This window comes from Centruroides vittatus, unplaced genomic scaffold (genome assembly GCF_030686945.1).
Source record: "Centruroides vittatus isolate TY-2023 unplaced genomic scaffold, ASM3068694v2 contig_299, whole genome shotgun sequence".
Lineage (NCBI taxonomy): Eukaryota > Metazoa > Arthropoda > Arachnida > Scorpiones > Buthidae > Centruroides > Centruroides vittatus.
The window spans coordinates 2,061,468-2,082,031 of record NW_027121909.1 but is presented as its reverse complement, the minus strand read 5'-3'; the positions used below and the strand labels follow the sequence as shown (position 1 = coordinate 2,082,031).

The window sequence follows — 20,564 nt, the reverse complement described above, 5'->3', positions numbered from 1 at the left end:
AATCTGTTTCTCTTACATATCAATTTTATTTTGAAAGTATCAAAATTTTTATCACAATAGCTGGAATTATTTTGAAATGCCAGTTTAATTAAACTTGAAATATTAATTTGTGTTATTTAAAAACTTAAAAAATAAAAGTTTGTATTAAAAAAAGAATAAATTAGCTTAATAGATATAAAATTCATAAAATTAATAAGTAATTAATAGTATAAAAATTATAATTTGTGTGTTTGTGAATTCCCAATAACTTCTGCTATTTTATTTAATCCAGATGAAATTTTGGTTATATTCTTTCTACATAAGGATAGAAAGTATAGGCTACTTAATTTATAGAAATATTAGCTACTCTTCTTGAATTTCTTGAAATCTCTATTCTCTCATAGAAATAAGTCTCATGATAGACAGGGGAATTTTTAGTACTTAGTAATTAGTTTTTCATTATTCTTGATGCCAATTATAGTTACTAGATGAATTGTCACTCAGTAAAAAATTAGTGAAGCATGAAAAAGTAAAAATTAAAAAAAAAAAAATGTTGTAATGCCATTTTACTAATCAAAGCTCATGTATAAATTTGATTATAAAACTTTTGGAAAAATCCTGCCTACACTTCTGTAATATAATGTGATTTATTAAATTGTCAGTTCAATAACTATTATTATTATTATGAAGTTAATATTTTAAAATATTTAACATTTATAATAATGTTAAAATAAAAATAGAATATAAAAAGTTATAGTTAATTACTTAATAATTTTTTTTTTACTAAAATGTTGATTCTGATTCCTGTATTTATAAGCTAAAAGTATTCTTAAAATAGTTTTAATCAATCTAATATTAAGTATCTGTATTATTAATATTTGCATAAAACTAAATAAGTAAATTTGTCTAAAAAATTTTTAAAAATTCACTAAAGTTTTGAGTTATATTAAAGATAAACAAATTTTTCAAATCTGTAATTAACAATTTATATATTATACTATTTCTGTTTTAAAAACCTCAGAATAACTCTGTATAACAAATGCAAATATTTAGTCAAATGGGATTATTAAATTATATAATTCTTTATACTACCTTGTATTAAAAAAAAAAATGTGACATTTGATAAATATTACAAGATTCTAATAAAATATATGCTTATAATTATAAGCAAATTTCAATTGTTTTTAATTTTATTCTACAAATATTACTCTAATTAAAAAATACAATTAGTTCATAACAATAAAATGACAAAATTTTTATTTGATTTAATTTTGATTTATAACATTTAAAAGATAATGATTTTATGTTGATTTTTATGGATATTTGATTGTACTAATTATTGTATATTGAGTATATATTTAGTTTATCAATAATTTAAAAGAAATGTGTAATTTATACTTAAATTGAACTGAGTTTAAACTGGCAAAATTAATATTAAAGTTTTATGATTGTATTTTTCAATTTCAGATGAAATAGGATGTGTGGATCCAAATGAATGCTATAAATATTGCCAAAATGAAGTTAGTTGTTCTAATACCGCTTATCCACGTTTGGTATTGGAGATAATGCCTTCTGGTAATTTTAAAAGTTTTTCAAGCATTAATCATCCAATTTTTTTAAAAGAAAATTTTTCTGATCTTAGTTATATAATAGAAAACATGATGGCATAGATTAAATATTCTGAATACAAAGTTTAGAAAGTCTTTAAATTACACTTTTTGTAATATTCTCTATAATTCTTAACTTTTTTTTATTTATTAATTTTTAATCATATTGTATTAATAATCTTTTTCTGGTAATTTTTTATTATCTGATAAAATTTGAAAGAATTAATTACTCTTTCATTATTGAAATTGTAATAAAATGATTAGTCATGAAGTTATACAAAATTTGGCACCATATTATGAATTAGAAGGATTAAAATGCTGTTTTTCAGAAACCCAAGCTATTTACATTGAGATGCTTTTGGTCACTTATATGGCATCTTCATATAAACACAAATACAAAAGAATAATGTAAAATAGAGATTTAAATTTAAAATTGACCATGAACTAGAATTAAAATAATTTTTAATTTCATAATTATTTAAAGTTTTAAATAAATATTAACTAATTAAACAAATAGTTTCTTATAAAAAGAGAAATCATATTTTCATAATATAATTGTGAAAGCTTTGTGCATATGTTTTGTCAGTTAACATTGACAAAACATATGCACAAAGCTTAACCATTTCTATTGATAACATTAATTTTTTAGCTAAGAAATATATATATTATTTGATCATATAGAAACCAGCTTTACTTCCATCATGAATTATATTTTTATCCAAATAACTGCATGACAGTGGAATGCCTTTTAACATATAATTTAAATCCAGATATTTATGAAAAAACTTTTAAAATATCAGCTGATAACTTGAAGAATGTGATTCATATTGGTTAATTTTCTTAATTGCTTGCTTAATTATGAGGATCATTCAAAAAGTTCTTGTAATGAAATAGAAAAATGGTTTATATGGTTTTAAGATTATTTTTATTTCTCAGTGTAGTGTCCCTTATTATCAATGCATTTTGTCCAATGACACTCAAAAGACATTATGCCTTCTATGAAGTGGATTCTGGAAGTTGTATGAAATAAGTCTACTGCTGTTATCTCCTCTTCATTTGAAGAAAATTCCTCTCCAGCAATGTATTTTTTTCAGGCTATCTATTTCCAAATAGATAAAAATTTAATGGAGCTAAATCATGTGACTAAGGTGCATATAGCAGCAAATCATATTACAATTTGTTGATTTTTTCCAATCATTGTCTTGGTGAAAGATGACTTTTTTCTTTGCTAATTCTAGTCTAGTTTCTTTTCTTGAATATTTTTGTCTAAGTGGTTCAAAAGATTAACATAGCATTCTCCTGTTATTATTTTACTTTTTTGGAAGATAATCTATTAGAATACTTCCTTTAACATCCTAGAAAACTGAAGCTGTGACTTTTCCTGCAAATGGAACTACCTTTGCTTACTTTGGTGCCATGCATCTGGGTTCTGTCTTTTGTTTTGACTGCTTTGTTTCTGGTGTGTATTGATGGACACAAGTCTCATCTATGGTAAAAAATCTGTGCACAAAATCAGTTTTTTTCTTGAAACAACCCATACACACTTAAAAAATTTGAGCAAGAATTTGTTTTTGTTTAATTGTTAACAAATGCAACACCTATCTTGTAATTAGTTTTCTGATATGTAATTATTCAGTCAAAATATGAAATGCTGATTCAAAATGCTTATAATTTTAGCAATGTCAATTGTAAGTGATTCCTTCAATTGAGAGCAGTTGTCTGGTGATTGCTTCAATTGAGTCCACTTCTTCCACATAAATATCAGTGTACACAAGACAGGCCTACACACTTCTGTGTACCGCAAACCATGTTCCACCTCCACATTCATCCCGGTAGGCTCATGTGACTTGTTCCCCTATAAGATCGCAACATACAACGCTTTAATTAACAGGGCATTTTCTCATTCTTCTACCACACAAGCACTTGCCGCGGAACTTTTACATATCCAACATCTTGCCTCTTCCCATGGGTTTCCGAAGCTTACACAAAAATTGATCAATCGCTACCACCACGCACACTCGCAACACACCATCTGGACCGACCACCACAATAACAACCCCCCCGACATGATACAACCTGTTTCTAGCGCACACAATGAAGTAAAACGGATCCCTATCACATTCAATCTGTACCTAAAAACACTCTGTTCCGAGATAGCCAAGAAAAGACGCATTAAAATCGCTTAAAGGAGATGCCCCATGATCTTTGACATCCTTCACAACTGAAAGGACCCCTCTAAACAGAACAGACTCCCTGGTATTTATAGCATTCCCATTAAGGACAACAGATTTGATAGGGACCTCATTTATATTGGATCCACAAAACACTCCTTGGAAGTCGAACTCCAGGAACATATAGTGGACATACGTCATCAGAGAATTACTTCCGCCCTCGCCACCGATCCAGACATTGTGGCAGCCTTCCACCAGGCGAAACTCCTTGCACTATGTCACACAACGAACACCTTAAGTGGCTGGAGGCCATTCAAATCTACAAATCGTCCCTCAATGACAACTGCATCAATTTCAAGGATGAATTGACTCTATCGACAGCTTGGCAGACGTTGATAGACTCCGACCTTTAAGGTCATGTTGGGTCAACAAGACGAACACACACACGTCTCATGTAACACCTTATTATTGTTTCTCTTTTTTTTTGTTTAATGGTTCGCTCTGTCCCATTAGTAATTCAGTCTCACACCTGAAGAAGAACTCCCAGCAGTTTGAAAACGTTTGTGGTGATTAACATCCTTTAATTTTTATTTTTTTATATCACACCGGTTATAGGTTCTAAGAGTGCAGTATTTTACACATCCCGGTGTTCTCCAGTGCAGTTTAGTATATCTGAAGTCAATACTGTACAGTACAGGAGGGTCTAATGATGTGTTCACTTGTTTATAATCGATCAGCGCAAATCGCAACCGTCAATCTCGTAACGGTCAAATCGTAACGGTCAACTCTTTGATAACAGGTGCGTGTCTGGGAATTGTAACGGATAAGTTACGGCGGCGCTGATCGATTATAAACAAGTGAACACATCATTAGACCCTCCTGTACATAGGGCCTCTAATTCAAATTTTTCCAACCCCATGAAGCTATAATGCACTACTGTTAATTGTTGGTCTTCTAAAATTATATTGTGAATTTTCTTAATGATTTCTGGTGTTGATGTACTTTTCAGATATCCACTGCAAGGGTCATTTTCCAGTCTTTCATGATCATGTTTAAATTCAGTTCTGAAAATTGTTGAAAATGAAGGAGAAGAGTTCTCTACAATATTTTTTGTATCTCTGCAAATTTCTGTTGCTGATAACCTTTTCTACAAAATATTAAATAACTACACAAATTTTTTGTAAACAGTGTAAAACACATTTTATTAAATTTAAACAAATGTCAACAGTAAAGTAATTTATGGAACAACTTCAAATTTCACATATGTTTGTAAGGTTGCCAACCCAGTGGCGATAGGGGACTTGAAAACCCACTCTTCGGCACCAGTGTGAAGTTGCCATCCTTTAGGTGGAATCAGTTAATCCTGCGTCAGGATGAACTTAAGGGAAGTTCGCATGTGGGCTGTGGTGGAGGAGGCAAATGATGACAAGTGTTTTACAAAAGAAAGCCGTTTATTTGGTAACATTTATGCTTACATTGATAATTGACAGTTCCAATTCTCTATGGTCCTTCGGGATGGCGAGAACTTCAAACTTGATCATAGCCCTGGGGTGGACGAGAAGGATCAATGGACGATGCAGATGATTGTAGAGATGCTGAGGCATCCTACATGGTAGGTGGTAGCACAACACAATTTAATAGTCACGACTTTTGGCTTAATCCAGAGGAGATTGTTCTTTGACCTTGAATTTCCGATTATATAGTTTTTCTCCCACTATTCATATTTCCAATTGGCCCCTTGTCCCATTCCTCGCTTTCCAATTGGTCTCATTTGTTTCCAGGTGAAAACTGAGATCAACTCAGGTCATGGGAAAGGTCTGATTTGAGGTGTCTATTTGACACCTAGTTGTTGATTATGCTTGGAGATTCTTGATAAAATCATAAGACTCATGCTCGTAACTTAACCCATTGTTGGTAATTTCTGACATCTTGGAACTTTAAGGATCATACACGATTGTTTTTCTATCCATCAAATCTTTCCCCTTTTCCAAAATTGTTTTTCTATATTGACTAGTTATGAGTGCTTGAATCATAGTTCTACCTTTCGGTTTGACATTGACAGATCGTTTAACACGTGTTGGAGTCGTCCTGGGACTCATTGTTTATATTTTGTGTTGCATTGTTTAGATCAAGGGTTTTTTTCTCTCTCTCTTTTATATATAATCTATCGTTATAATTTAAACACAAGAATTTCATGATTCACACAATTTTGGACTTCGTCTGGGACCTCACATGTTCATACCACAGATTTATGATTCCACTGCACTAAAACTTTCAACTATACTACCACATCTATGCTTGATTCTGAGAACTTTTTGAATGACCCAAATAGTTTCAAATAATTATAAAGTTCAAGACATTTTGCATTCAAATTAATTTTAACTCCATAATGTCTGCTTTATTGAAGTTAACTTTAATAACAAGTTTTTATTCGTGTACTTTTGAACAACCAAGTCCATTGTCAAGAGGACACAAGGGAATGAGCTTAGTAATTAAGTCACTTAAGTTTGTACAACCAGTACAAGGTGCAAGAAGCATGTGTTTGAGGCCTCCAAAAGTTAGTAACTTGAAAAAGAGATGCATTATGCACCTTCACCAAGACAATTTGCCGTAAACAGCACAGTAATTTACTACTTAATAACTGGCAAACAAATTTCCTTTTTGACTGTGAGAAAATATTTTGAGTAATAAGTAATGTTTAAAATTCTGTGTGTGTGTGTACATACCTGCTATCCAAACAAACAAGTGCAACTGATCTCTTACAAACAAGTGCAGGAACATGTTAAAAAGTTTTTAACTGCTTGCATTTAGTGTGATTGGTGTTTTTAGTGTCACCTTTGTTTTTCTTCTTGTTTTGGTAAAAAAACGTTATACAGTAAATATTCATGTACTAAATCATTGTTTGTTATGTACTGTAAGCACTGTGTTATTGTGATTACTGGTTATTACACAATCAACAGCAAGGACCCATTCAAAACAGTAAAATCCACTGCATTTTAGTCAATTATTAGAATCATACTATCCAATATTAAAATTGATTTATCAGTATTTTACTTTCCTCACAGTATTTTTTTTTAACTATCTCATGGGCACTAGTGGGTCCTTTACTTTCCCAGCTGTTATATATAACAGAGGGAAAGTATGGTGATCAGTCAAAAAATGACCCCTCAAGACTTTTACATTTTTGGACTCAGGATCTTGAAACATCAAGAAATACAAAAAAAGAAAGGTGAAAAGCTGGGATTTTTTCCAATTATTTTTAGTCATTAATATTAGAAATATAATTAAAAGGTTTCTTGTGTTTCTTAATTATGATTGACAGATGACAAAGGAAACTGAATAGGAGTTGCCTATGGAAAAGCCAAAAGTATCCAAATTCATGTCTCTTTTGATAGTTTTCTAAGAAAAGTACTGTGCCAGCAAGGCTACTAAGCACCATTTTGGGGCCAGTAGGCAATGTAAATTATGCTTGCATTATAGAATTTGATTCTGTTCTTGAATATTTTGTCCTAATACACGACATGTCTTACTAACCAGAATTGACTGTATACAGGAAAAAATCTTAGCTTTTCACCTTTTTTTGTATTTCTTGATGTTTCAAAATTATATTTCTAATATTAATGACTAAAAATAATTGGAAAAAAAAAATTCACCAGCTTTTCACCTTTCTTTTTTTGTATTTCTTGATGTTTCAAGATCCTGAGAACAAAAATGTTTTTAACCTAAGTTGATAGTTCATCAGTTGATATTCTAAAATAAAACATATTTGAATAAAAATAACATTTAATACAAACCCAAAGAATAGAACAAAATGTGAGGTTGCCGAATTGGAGATATCCAAATGTCAGGATTTATTGTATGTGGGGTGAAGGAAAGTGAGGCAAATAGTTGCAGTGACAAATAAACCCATTTATTTATGCTAATCTTACATACTATAATGCAACTTCGCAACTGTTGATTGCTGATCTGTAGAATCGTTGGCCCAGGGGCAGGCCAGTGAGTCGTCACTAGGTGGATCCCAAGTCCGGAACAAAGTGGATAACAGGAACAGTCTCTGGCAGGAGGGTGGTGATTTGGAATGAAATCAGTAGAATGGTTAATGGAGTCCTGGCAGTTAACTTCAGGAGGCAGAGAAAAGTCTCGACTTTCCCCAGCCTCTGATTGTAAATCAGGCTGGCGAAAGTCTGCTTTTATCCTTGAGATCCAGGGTTTTAGAAGATTCTTTTCCCTGGATCTCTAGCTTTTGATTGGTTGGTTTCTTGTATCTAGATAGATAACAGACAATTTCGGGCTACCAAAGGTTTAATCCGACACTGATTCATCAAGAGAAAGTCATCACACCTTAAAACTCCTGCTTGTATTTAAACGTTTCAAATTCTTATAAGTCTGACACACAATTTCCTTTTTAGGTTATTTAAAAACTTATTTTTTTCTTTCTCTCAATTAATAATTTTATTATTTCCCGATTTTATTTAGGTTTTACTTCCTGTTTATATGAGAGTTAGAATCAAAGCCTGAACCCTGAACGTACACATGAGCTTGAGTATTGCTTGGGCCTCACAAAAATATAAAATTTTATGAAATTGTAATATATGAAATGTTTAGTATATGGGCATTGTAAGTTAGAAAATAAAAATGCTTGTATTATATTGACACATTCATGTTGTATTTAAAAACATTTAGTTTCTTACACATAACTGTTGTGTCATTAATTAAAGCTGATGTTAAAATTTTTCTTTTAGGGTTACGTGGATTAATGATGGCAGTTATGATAGCTGCACTAATGAGTGACCTTACATCCATATTTAATAGTGCAAGTACTTTGTTTACGATGGATATTTGGCCTCAAATTAGAAAGAAAGCTACTGTAAAAGAATTAATGATAGTTGGGAGGTATTGCATTTTACCAAAAGAAAATATTTTTATTAACATTAAACATATTATGTAATCTTGAATTATTTGTGTAGGGTATTTGTAATTGTCATGATTGGAGTCAGTATTGTATGGATTCCAGTCATTCAAGCAATGCAAGGAGGTCAATTATTCATATATATACAAGCCATTTCAGCATATTTAGCCCCACCTATAGCTGCTGTTTATGTCTTTGCTATTTTATGGAAGAGAATGAATGAAAAGGTAAATTTATATCAAAACTTATTAAATAAATTTATTAAAATTTTAACATAATAACAAAATATTGGTATCATAATATGAAAACATAATGTATCAGTGATTGATTAGAACTTTGATAATTTGTTATTAAACTTCAGGATATCAAATAAATCATTAATTAAAATTTCCTATATTAGTAGATATTTTCTCAGGCCTTTTCTAGAGATAAATTTTATATCATTATGCCAGCTATCCACAAACATTTAAAAAGTATCTCCAAGATCACAGAAGAGAAATATAAAAATTCAATACCCACAGTTTTGTTATAAACTATTTTTTACTTCAGCAATGTATGACTTCAAAAAATATTATAATTGCCATAAAAACATTTACCAAATAACTTTATGAATTTCTAATAAAAACAGTCTGCATAAATTACTGTTTATAATTCTCATATAATAAAAATTAACAAAACAGATATTTTATGATCTTAATTGTTTATTTTTTCAAAAGCAATAATATTCATGTATTATGATTTGAACTTTTTAAAATATTATGCTACATACATTCAAAATCTATCTGATATGATAAGTAAAATAAATTCTAGGTTTGTATTCATACAAACCTAGAATTTATTACAGCAGTACAAAATTATAAATACACCCTTTGACAAAAAAGTTAATGCACCAAGAAGGAATTATCCAACTGGAACAAACTTTGATATTTTATTGTACATTCACAGAAAAAGAAATTATTACAATTCTAGAACAGTTGGATGATTTATTCCAGATAAATAGCTATACAAAATGAGGAAGTCAAAAAGACATTGGCCCACCTCTCGCCTGAATACAAGCCAGTGTGGTGGAGTCAGTAAACAAAAAGTCTGACTCCAATTCTGACACCAGCAAATTTGCAATGTTTGACTCTGACTCCAACTTTACTCTTTTTTAAAATATAACACTATAATTCCTTTTATAAGAAAGATACCATTGAGTACCTGAATATTTTTATCTAAAATTTCTTTATAAAAATTTGTAGTAAAATTGATGGTGAGAATCAAAAAATGGATATAATGAATTTACATTGGAAAAACTTTTGAGTACATAAAGAAATGCACTATGCCTTTATAGCCAAAAGAATTCCACTTTTATTAGTTAATTATGAAAAATTGATTTAAATTTAATTATTTTCAAGAAAAAATTAAATACAATAAAATGCAAAAAATAACAATTTGATGAATGACATAATAAATTGGTCCGTAAATAATTTTTCCTGCTCTGGCTACAGTGGGAATAGTTTATTTCCTAACAACAGTTGACTGAACTGAAGTATATCATAGAATTTTAAAACATGAAATTTGGAAAAAAAATCAATTGTCTTGAACTGTCAGTCACTGTTTCATGGGCCACAATTGCACCTAAGAAGCTGAAACAATCCTGTTGATTAATTTTTCAGTTTTCTTTTCTTTTAGTTTGTTGTAATTAGATTCTGACCTTGGTTTTACTATTGACTGTTTTAGGATCAAATTATGTTATCAAAGCTATAATAAATAGTTATAAATAACTCGAAACCAATAGAAGGGCAGTGAAAAAATTAATTATTCAAATTGTGAAAAAAAAATTGATATCCAAAGAAAAACATCTGAGATGTAAAAAAATATTGTGGTAAGTAAAAATTATAGCACTTGAAATGAAAGTTAAATTTTTTTCTTGGAAGCTTCTTTGGTAAAAGTAAACTTGGTGCTTTGAAGCTGTACCATAAGCATTTACTTTCCAGGTGCGATCCCACAACTACACTAATTACAAGTGTTCGGTGATTTTATCCATTTCGCCACTGGTGGGCCTTAAATTAATAAAAGCTTTTTCCTAAAAATGTAGAACACGTTGCATAATATTTTGCTATGAAATATCCTTCGTGGATTAATATCATTTTGATATCTAAATTTATTGAAATGTCTGTTTTCTAAGAAATTTCTTTAGATAGCCTGCTAATTAATTAAAAAGTATTTTTCTTATTTCATATTTTACAAATAGTAAACTTCAAGGTTGGAGTCACTGGAGTTGAAAGAATTTTACTGATTTCACCCAAAAACATTTGTTGTAAAATATCACCTTGTTCCAATTGTCTGGGACTACATCCTTTTGTAAAATTCATTATATTGTCTAGCTAGATAGCTGATTATGGCAGTAGGTAGACTTTTAACTATAAAGTTAGGAATATCATCACTACCTGCTGCTGTTTTTTAATACATTGCTGTAAATTTTGAACACTAAAAATGTCATCACTAGGTTTTTCCATGAGACAGGTATGCATTGCATAATTTTGGCTGGAATTACTACAATAGACAGCTGAGAATCTCTCAAAAAGGTGATGACAACTACTATACGGAACATGGCTTGAAACACTTGTTGACCCAAAGGGTCGACGAAACCTATTTATAATACCCCAAAATGTTTTTAACTCTTTTGACTCTGTCAGTTTGTTACTAATTTCCAAAAAATACCTTTCTTTTTTGCTCTCATGTAATTTGTATATATCCTCTTATTCTGTAAATATTTCTTCCAAGCAGATTCAAGATTGGTTTTTCTGAACTGAATTAAGCTCCTTTGTTTTCTTATTTTGTAATAGTAGCCTTGTTGTTGAACCAAATTTGTTTATATCTCAATGGCTTATTGTCTGACCAGCACTTAAACTGATAAGCTTCAATGATAGAAATTAGATATTTGTAATTAACAATTGGATTGTGCTCTCTCTCTTGAAGTAATATCTCCTTAGTCTTATTGGGGATTTCCTCTAAGCGTTTCAATTTATTAAATCTTCTACTCATTGATATTCTCGAGTCCTCTTGAAGTTGTGTTGTTTTCTGCTTAATATTTATTTCAAATGTACTTCCCACTACCTTCAACTGAACTGGGTAGTGATCAGATTCATCCATATTAAGTACTGACACCATTGTACATAGACTTAATATATCTTCAGAACAGATGATGTAATCTATAACTGACTTACCGGTATGGGCTATAAATGTGTATTCGGCTGGGATATCCCCAACCACTCTGCCATTTAGTATGAAAAAATTGTTTTTCTGTGTAAAATTCAGTAAGATTCTTCCATTTGAATTTATCAGTTTATCTTTAGGTTCTCTTCTATTATTGATATCAAGTCTCTTACCTCTATAAATTGTGTCCAGTTTGTCTCCTATGCAAGCGTTAAAATCTCTTCCTATTATCCACAAATTTGTATAGATAATCCATTGGTCAATAACTGCTTGAACTTCATACTACTTCGAACTATCTGCCAACAGGGATAAATAAATCAATGCAACCCCACTCTTGACTCTCCCCAAATTAGTCAGACTCTGATTCAGTTCCATCAGGGCAAAAATAAAATTTCAGGTAAAATAAGATTGCACTAAATCTCCAAAGGACCTCTGAATTAACAATAATAGGCCTCCAGATGGATGGCCAAACCTCTGTGTCCTTTGGGCATTACTGCTCAAAACCCAATATTTGTCTTCTAGAGATTCTTTTCCTACTTTGTTTATATCAGTTATCCACGTCTCAGTAAACCCAATAATTGCACGCAATTTTAAATATTGTAATAAGGAATCTTTGTAAATTTTTTTATACAGACCCTGGATGTTCCAAAAACTTACACAGTAGAGCATTGATTATCTGACCCCCGTAACCGACCGTGTTCTAGTTGGCAAATTCAAATGTCCGCTAGTGATGTGGCGCTACAATATTTGGTTATGTCTTGGCTACTTTAATATTATTTTTGTTAAATTTTTGCATGTTTTAGCTGGCAGCACTGGCTCAACCATGAAAGGGAGGCTAGTATTTAAACCAGGCCTAATACACTATACTAATAATGTATTTTTTCATACTTTTCGGTTATCCAACTTTTCAGTTATTTGACCAACCCCAGTCCCCAATTAAGTCAGATAATCGATGCTCTACTGTACTTAAATTGTTGACTTCTCCTCGAGTTTTTTGTTCAAGTGTGGATGGAGAGATTGAGTTTAATTTACAAATGTGGTTTTCTATTCTGGTATTCTTGTTTTCAGCTTCCAATTTACTCTTAATCTCTCCCTCACCCGTCACCAAACTTTGTACACCCGCTGTTGAACTACTCATAAAAAATGTTCTAACTGAATAACTTCCTCCAGATTTATATCATAAGTAAATAATATCTTATCTTTTATATAGTAATCATCTCTCACTACTATTTTGTTACCTTTAGACTTTTCCTGGATGATCACAGAAAGTAATCTTTTTCTCCTTATCCTTGATCTTTTACACAGATCAGTTATAAAAACTAGTTTCGCTTTGTCTTGTTAATTCAGGTTTCATTCTCCAAAATTCTCGCAAAATCAAATCTCTCTCATATATAGAGCTTAGAATAATTTTCACAATCGGGTTTACATCGTTATTAGACAATCTAACCAAACTATCTACTGAACAATTGACCAATCCTAATTCCATATTGATAAAATGATTAATCTCTCCAGAATAATCAGTTGATGTAAATGGAAAATTCATAATTATAATGTTTCGTTTTCTCACTTCTCAAACTATCAATTTGGAATTCCAACACACTTTTCAGTAACTCAGTAACTTACTACTACTAGAAATTTGATCGAGTTCTTCCATATTATGAAAAACTTTGTTTAAGTCACCTTTGAGTTCTTTATTTTCTTCCTTCAGTGAGTTGACATTGGCCTCAATCATTTGCAAATCAGTATTCAACTGCATAAACTTCTCCTGGATCAGTTCATACACTGATCTCAATACACAGTTTTAAAGTGTATTGAGAATCTTCTGCTTCTTGTACTTCCACTTCCTGCACTGATTCAAAATAATCATGAATATTCAAGTTTCTTGCAGTCCCTGGTCTAGCTTTAGAAGAAGCCTCTTCAATTTGACCATGTTCCTCGTATGGTAAGTCCATTAACAGGCTATCCTTCTCCAAATCTTTGAAGTTCTCTTTGCATGGTCTTCCACGCCCCCTTTTCTGCATTTCTGCACAGTCTGACTCCTGAGGAGAATGGGGTAGAGGACTGGGGTTGGTCTCAATCCCTGCTATAATTAATAAACACATAATCAAACTCAAACTTAATTTGTTAATAACTTTCCAATCTCAGCTGAACCATGATCCGTGTCTCTATAATCTCAAGAACACCACAACGACACTGTTAATCTCTAATGAAAAAGTCACCAACACCTTGGATGAATACATCAACTCCCCCAGCTCATACCATTCATTCATTCATTGGGTGTTAATTTTTTATCATTTGCATATGTGGTCGAAAAGTATGTGAATATGACACTTCATTGCAATTGGAGTTTTTGGGGTGCATCAATTTTTTCGTCAAAAAGTATATATAATTTTTGTTTGCTGAAGATGAATAAATAGCTCAAAATTCTTATAATATATTTGAATTATATTGATATAAAAAGGCAATTTTAAAATATAATAAATTTTCGTTTTGTGAAATCATTTTGACCAAAAAATATTATAGGAACAGAAAGAATGAAAAGGTTCAAATAAAAATTAAAATTGATATAAAACTATGCAATAAATTACAAAAATAGCAACAATTACAAACAGCATAATGAAAGAAGTCAAAGAATGTCTTTATGAATATTCATCAGATGATTGATAAAATTTTGATGATTGTTTATGAAAATGCTTTAACAGTAAATATCAAAATCAAATTAATAAAGAAAATTTAAAAACTTTCATAAATAAGACTGTATTTATAAAATATATTCAACTGGCTAATGAATTTCAATAATTATTAATGAATATCTCTTACAAACCATTTGTTTTATTATAAAATAAAATATTATTTTATGATGTGTGTAGCAAATTTTTTGTCATTACAGGTTTTGTTTAATAAAAAGTTATGCAGGAACTCCAATTTCTTAACAGTATAAATTCTCTAAATCTATATACAATAATTTTAGCAGATATTTATAAAGTATCCTTAGTTAAATTTCAAGTTAGAAAGATTTTTTTTAATGACTCTTCCACAGTATTTTTTGACTGTTAGGAAACCAATTATTTCCAATATTTCAAATATTTTGCGATTATATAGTAAGAATTTTACATATGTTTTTTTATTTCTGCCATGAAGGGATTCTCTTAGCATTACTTCATTTAAATTATCAATATCAAAGCTTTGATTTACTTACAATTAACTTACTTATTCCCATTCTTGTAAAATTCTATTATATTGCATATATTAATATAACAGTGTTTCCAAATTGCCTGAACTACTTATAAAACATTACCAATTTAAGTATAATCCATTTTCACTGTTTCCAAAATAAACATGGTTGGGGTATTCTCATACCCAGTTGTGCATGGGCCTAGCTAGGGGGTTGGACAATCCCCAAAATCCTAAAAGTCCCTCAACTAGTCACAAACCATTAAGTAAAATTATCTATTGTTTTTAATTCTCATATGTTTCTACTGTTATTTTAAAACTAGTTAATTAAAACATTGAAGATTTTATTTATAATTTGTGTTATTAAAAAATACATAGCTGATTCTTGGAATTTTAAACAAACATTACTAAAAGCAAAGGGAGATTTCTTAGAATTACCTTCTTTTCACCACTCCTTCCTCCACAGACTAAAACTACACATAGATGGAAAACTTCCTATACTTTATTATTATTATTATGAGAAGTGTGTTAATAATAATAATAATAATAATAAATAAATAAATAAATATAAAAAGTTCATGCTGCTTTAATGATTTTATTTATACATATTACATTTCAATGTCAGTAACTTAAGCAAAATAAAAAGTCCAAATTGCAGGTGAAGACCCCAAAAATATTATCTGGCTATGTCTCTGTTATGATGTTTCTTTTGAGATATAATTCTAAAAATGAGCAATTATTTATTGTGACACTCTCATAATGCCAGGCTGCAATTTTTAATCATATTTTTAGTTTATTTAATATAAAATATAGGCTTTGATTTTAATAGTTTTTGCTCTGAAACTTATTCTTTTCCCGTTAACAATAGTCATGCCACTCATCTCTCTAACTCCATTTGGGAAAAAATATTTGAATTAAAATGTTACTTCTGGTCCAAACTGGAAGTTTGTATATAATTAATTGGGGCTTCCTGCCCCAAAGCTTTCTATATATGGTGTAGACTTTCATCTAACTAACTCTGTTCTCAAGATTAAGGAAAGACAGACACCAATGAGAATTTATAGGTCTGCAATTTGAATTCTCACATCTATAAATTATCTATCTAACTTTAACTTTTGTTCAACATCTTCACTATAAATTCTCAGGCCTATAATCAACAACAACTTGTACAAGGAACAGTTTTGACTTTTATCTGAGTTCAAAACTGATATTAAAGCATTCTTGGAATCTAGAAACCCCAGCATTTTGTAAACACAAGTTTCTCACTGTAGAAATTTTATAGAAGGTGGTGATGGCTACTTTATTGAAAAAATTTTTCTGTGACTGTTCTACTCACTTGATTTTTCTATCCAGAACAGAGAAATTTCATGCTCAATTTATGATCGGATATTTGTTTTGCCTATTTGATATGAATGCACAAAAATAGAAAAACTATTTAATATAACTCATTCTTTGAATTCAAATTAAAATATCTTATCAATAAGTGGTCCTTAATTAAACAGGAAAATACATTTTTTGTTTCATTAAAAACAAAATTTTAAATATATATAATAATTCAATTTTCATTTTGCAGAAGATTATGCATTTATTTTCTCAGGATGTGTGTTGAATTCATATACCTACTGTTTTATTAGTAAATGCATAATAGATAAAATATAAAATTAATTTAAAAAACCTTCATAACAGAGGAGTTATTTTTAAAAGCAAGTGATAATATTTTTGGAAAAATAAATATAATTTTCATATATGCACAATAATGTATTATTGTTTATGAGGAATAAAATATTATGCTATCATTACTTTATAAATGTCTATAAATGCTAACATTAAACAGTTTATATGTAAATAACTTTTAAAAAATTATTTCAAATTTCAATTATTAAAAGTTAATATAAAATTTTGCATTATTTTTTAATACCAGGCTGCATTTTGGGCATTATTGTTGGGATTTATGGTGGGAGTTACTCGGATGATATTGGATTTTGTTTATCCCGAACCTCCCTGCGGAAAACCAGAAACTCGTCCATTTATATTATATAAAGTACATTATATGTACTTTGCAATGCTTTTATTTTGGTTAACAGGTATTATTTCAATAGTCATAAGTTATATGTCTGAACCACCAGAATCATTCAGAGTAAGTTTAATTCTATATGATATGAATAATTAACTCTTATTAAGTAAGTATAATCCATTAAGAGCAAATAATTTTTTTTAATATCAGCTAATAAGAACAACATTTTGGACAAGATATAATACACAAGATCGTTTTGATGATAAAGAAAATATGGAAATGAAAAGAGCTGAAGAACTAAAACATAAAGTAGCCGATGGTAATTATTAACGTATAATAAATTGACATCTTTACTACAAATTCTATTTCATTTTGTGTCACAATCATCTGCTTTATAATTCATACCAAATCAGAATACTTGAAATCATCATTTATGTATAATTTAAATAAATTTAACTCTAACTTTTGTCCAAAGTCACAAGGACATCTTTAAAACATCTGAAAAATCCTTTGTGTACTGAAGCATTTATCATATTTAAATTAATGCAATTTTAATGAAATATATTTGTTTAAAAGTTTTTTGATCTTGCTTGAGCATCTCACCTATTTCTTTTTAATAGTTTATCTTTATTGGTTAGAAATTAATATCAGCATAATTTTGACAGTTTAAGAGGCTCCATCTCAATTATTCTGTTTTTTCCACTTCATTATAAATGTAATTATAAAGTGAATTGCTAAAAAGAGTGAATGGAATTTTCAAAAAGAAAAAAAAAGGAATTTTGAGATGGTACCTTCTAAACTACAAAATTATTTCAGAAGTACAGGTTATATGAAAGTTTTCTTTCAATTTTAGTTAACTTATGGCAATATATAAATTATAAATTTATAGTTATCAACCTAAAAATATAGTAATTTTCAACTTATTAAATTTAGCTTATTCAGCTTATTCAGAATTTAGCAGCTTATTAATAACACTAAAAACAATTCTCATTTCAGATCTTATTTCTTATTAATGTAATTACTCTGATTTTTATTAGATTTAATTCTACTAATTATGTCTTTCACCATTTATACATATAATTTTTCTTTAATTTATTAAAATTGTTTAAATGATTTTGTATTTATCAATAAAATAAAATTATAAATTTCAACTACCAGTTAGCCATATCTATTAATATTACATTTATTTCTAAAATGTTATCTTAGTTCAAGTTTAATTTAAAAATTTTTAAATATACAAATCCTATCTAAAATATTTAATTTAGAAAGCAAAGAAGAAAAAGAATATCCAAAGGAAAGAATATCAAAACTGAAAAGCTTTTATAATTGGTTTTGTGGGTACAACACATCTCCAGAAGGAGAAAAATCTGAAGAAGAATTTTATGAGCATCTCTCAAATATTGCATCCTTAAAGCAGGAAAGATATGAAAAAGTCATTCTGTATATATTTCTTCTATTTGTGCTTTCAACAGCAATAGTAATGTTTTTATATTTTTCAATACCATAGTTTTTTATTGCCAAGAATATAGAATCAGATTTTCTAGTTTCACATAGATAATTAAATAATTTATTTAAGGTATTCTTTATTTTTATTTAATTATCTATATTTCATATGTAAAAATTACATATCTCATTGCTTTTTTCATTCCGTTTAATATAATATGCAATTATATGCTGTATACAGTTCATTCAACTTTCAAAAATCCAGACATCTTATGGAGTAATTACCTACATGGATGTAAAATAATTTATCCATTCAGATTAGTAGTTTTATTTATTCCACAGAACAACAAGTTATACATACATAACTTTAATAACATCAAATATATATATACATAATTTTTAACATAACCTTAAACTGAGTGTATTGAATAGGATATTTGTGATAATTTTCTGAAATATGTGAATGTGGTTGCCATTACAGGAGTTGAAGTCTGGATTATTGAGAGTCCAAATTTATTGAATTTCATCTATATAATATTTGTTATTATTGAATAATGTTCAATATTTTGTGTTTATGATTAGATCATTTGTTAATTATTGATTCAATTATATACTGGTATATGTATATTTTGTTTGTAGCATGCAAAAACTTTATATATCAAAATAAATTATTTTTCTATATTCAAGAATTTTTTAGCAAAATTTTTAAATTGTTTTATAGAGAAACTTTATATTTTCTTTAAATTAACATTTTATATTCACATTTAAAAGTATGTATTATTTATTATGCTTTGTACTGTATAAATCAGTATTATTTGTACTGCTATATGGGACAAGTCTTTCATTGATGTTTTATAAACCTATTTTATATAATTTTAATATGTTATGTACTGAAAATTTTATATATATTCTCTTATATAAAACAATTATAATGATGATAATTTCAATTTGAGGATTAACTTAAGACATTCTTATGGTAGTTAATTTATAAGTATGTTTCAAATTAAGAGAGTTAATTTAATATTTTTCTGGGCATTGAATTATTAAAAGATAAAAATTAAATTAATAATTATTCATATGTTAAAATGCATCATTATAATCTACCCTCAATGCATCTACATTTAGAAATACATTTTAAAGAAATTTGTCACAAGTTATAATTGATAAATTGGCTTACACAGATAATTTTCAAAAACTAAATAAATTTACTTTTATATTCTTTTCAAAAGAAACAATTAAAATCCTTCATTTCAGAAACCATTAAATTAGTGAAAAGTTATTTTTCTAATGTAATTATTGGAAACTTCTAGTCTGAATTTTTATTGCAATTAAAGAGATTTAAAACATAATTATGTCTTCTCTAAATAAGTTAAATATTTTTTAAGGTATTAATATTATTTTTCCCATTAATTTACAAGAAATTCTTACTTGCAAATAGTAATTGCTAATTACTGTTTTGCATCATCATTTTATAGTTATTTTTTTCACGCTTCATATTGTCTTTGTAAAATTAATTTCACGAACAAAAATTTTCACAGAAATAATGATTACATGGATGCTATTATTCCTATATATTATACAATATAAAATAAAACAATTTATTTAGCAAATATTATTATAATAATTTTATAGAAAGTATTAATTTGTTTGATTATTAGCCACGAATTCAAGAATGCAAAAAGAAATTATTAGTTGCCAATTAAAATTTCATTTTTATTAATTCTCTTTTGCTAAAAGTGTTTTTAATTAAGAAATTTACTAAAAAATAATTTATTTTCAATAATTCTGACAAATTTATAATGAACAAAAAGGTTTAACACCTAAAATTAACTGTTATTATATTTTTCTTTGATTTTATATATTTTTAAATCTAAAATTAATGATTTAATTATATAAACAGTAGCCTAAGGATATATTAATTTCATATATATTATAAAAATAGCCAGAATGACAATTTATAGAAAATTCACAAAAAAAAAAATAGATAAATGAAACGTCTTCATACTTTGTCTTTGCCAAACACCACAGAAACTTAACAGTTATACAGCAGAGTTGACCTTTTAATT

At 28.6% G+C, this 20,564-nt stretch overlaps 1 protein-coding gene across 1 annotated transcript in view; it reads left to right on the top strand.

The window, feature by feature from the left end:
* Positions 1 to 18,999, top strand: part of LOC136972635 (sodium/mannose cotransporter SLC5A10-like) — a 77,557-nt gene extending 58,558 nt beyond the window's left edge. The window contains exons 10-15 of the mRNA XM_067267233.1: positions 1,447 to 1,554; positions 8,500 to 8,650; positions 8,725 to 8,893; positions 16,963 to 17,178; positions 17,266 to 17,374; positions 18,321 to 18,999. Coding sequence (XP_067123334.1) covers positions 1,447 to 1,554; positions 8,500 to 8,650; positions 8,725 to 8,893; positions 16,963 to 17,178; positions 17,266 to 17,374; positions 18,321 to 18,562 — 995 coding nt within the window. The 3' untranslated portion in view covers positions 18,563 to 18,999. The remainder of the gene's footprint in view (positions 1 to 1,446; positions 1,555 to 8,499; positions 8,651 to 8,724; positions 8,894 to 16,962; positions 17,179 to 17,265; positions 17,375 to 18,320) is intronic.
* Positions 19,000 to 20,564: the final 1,565 nt, after the last annotated feature.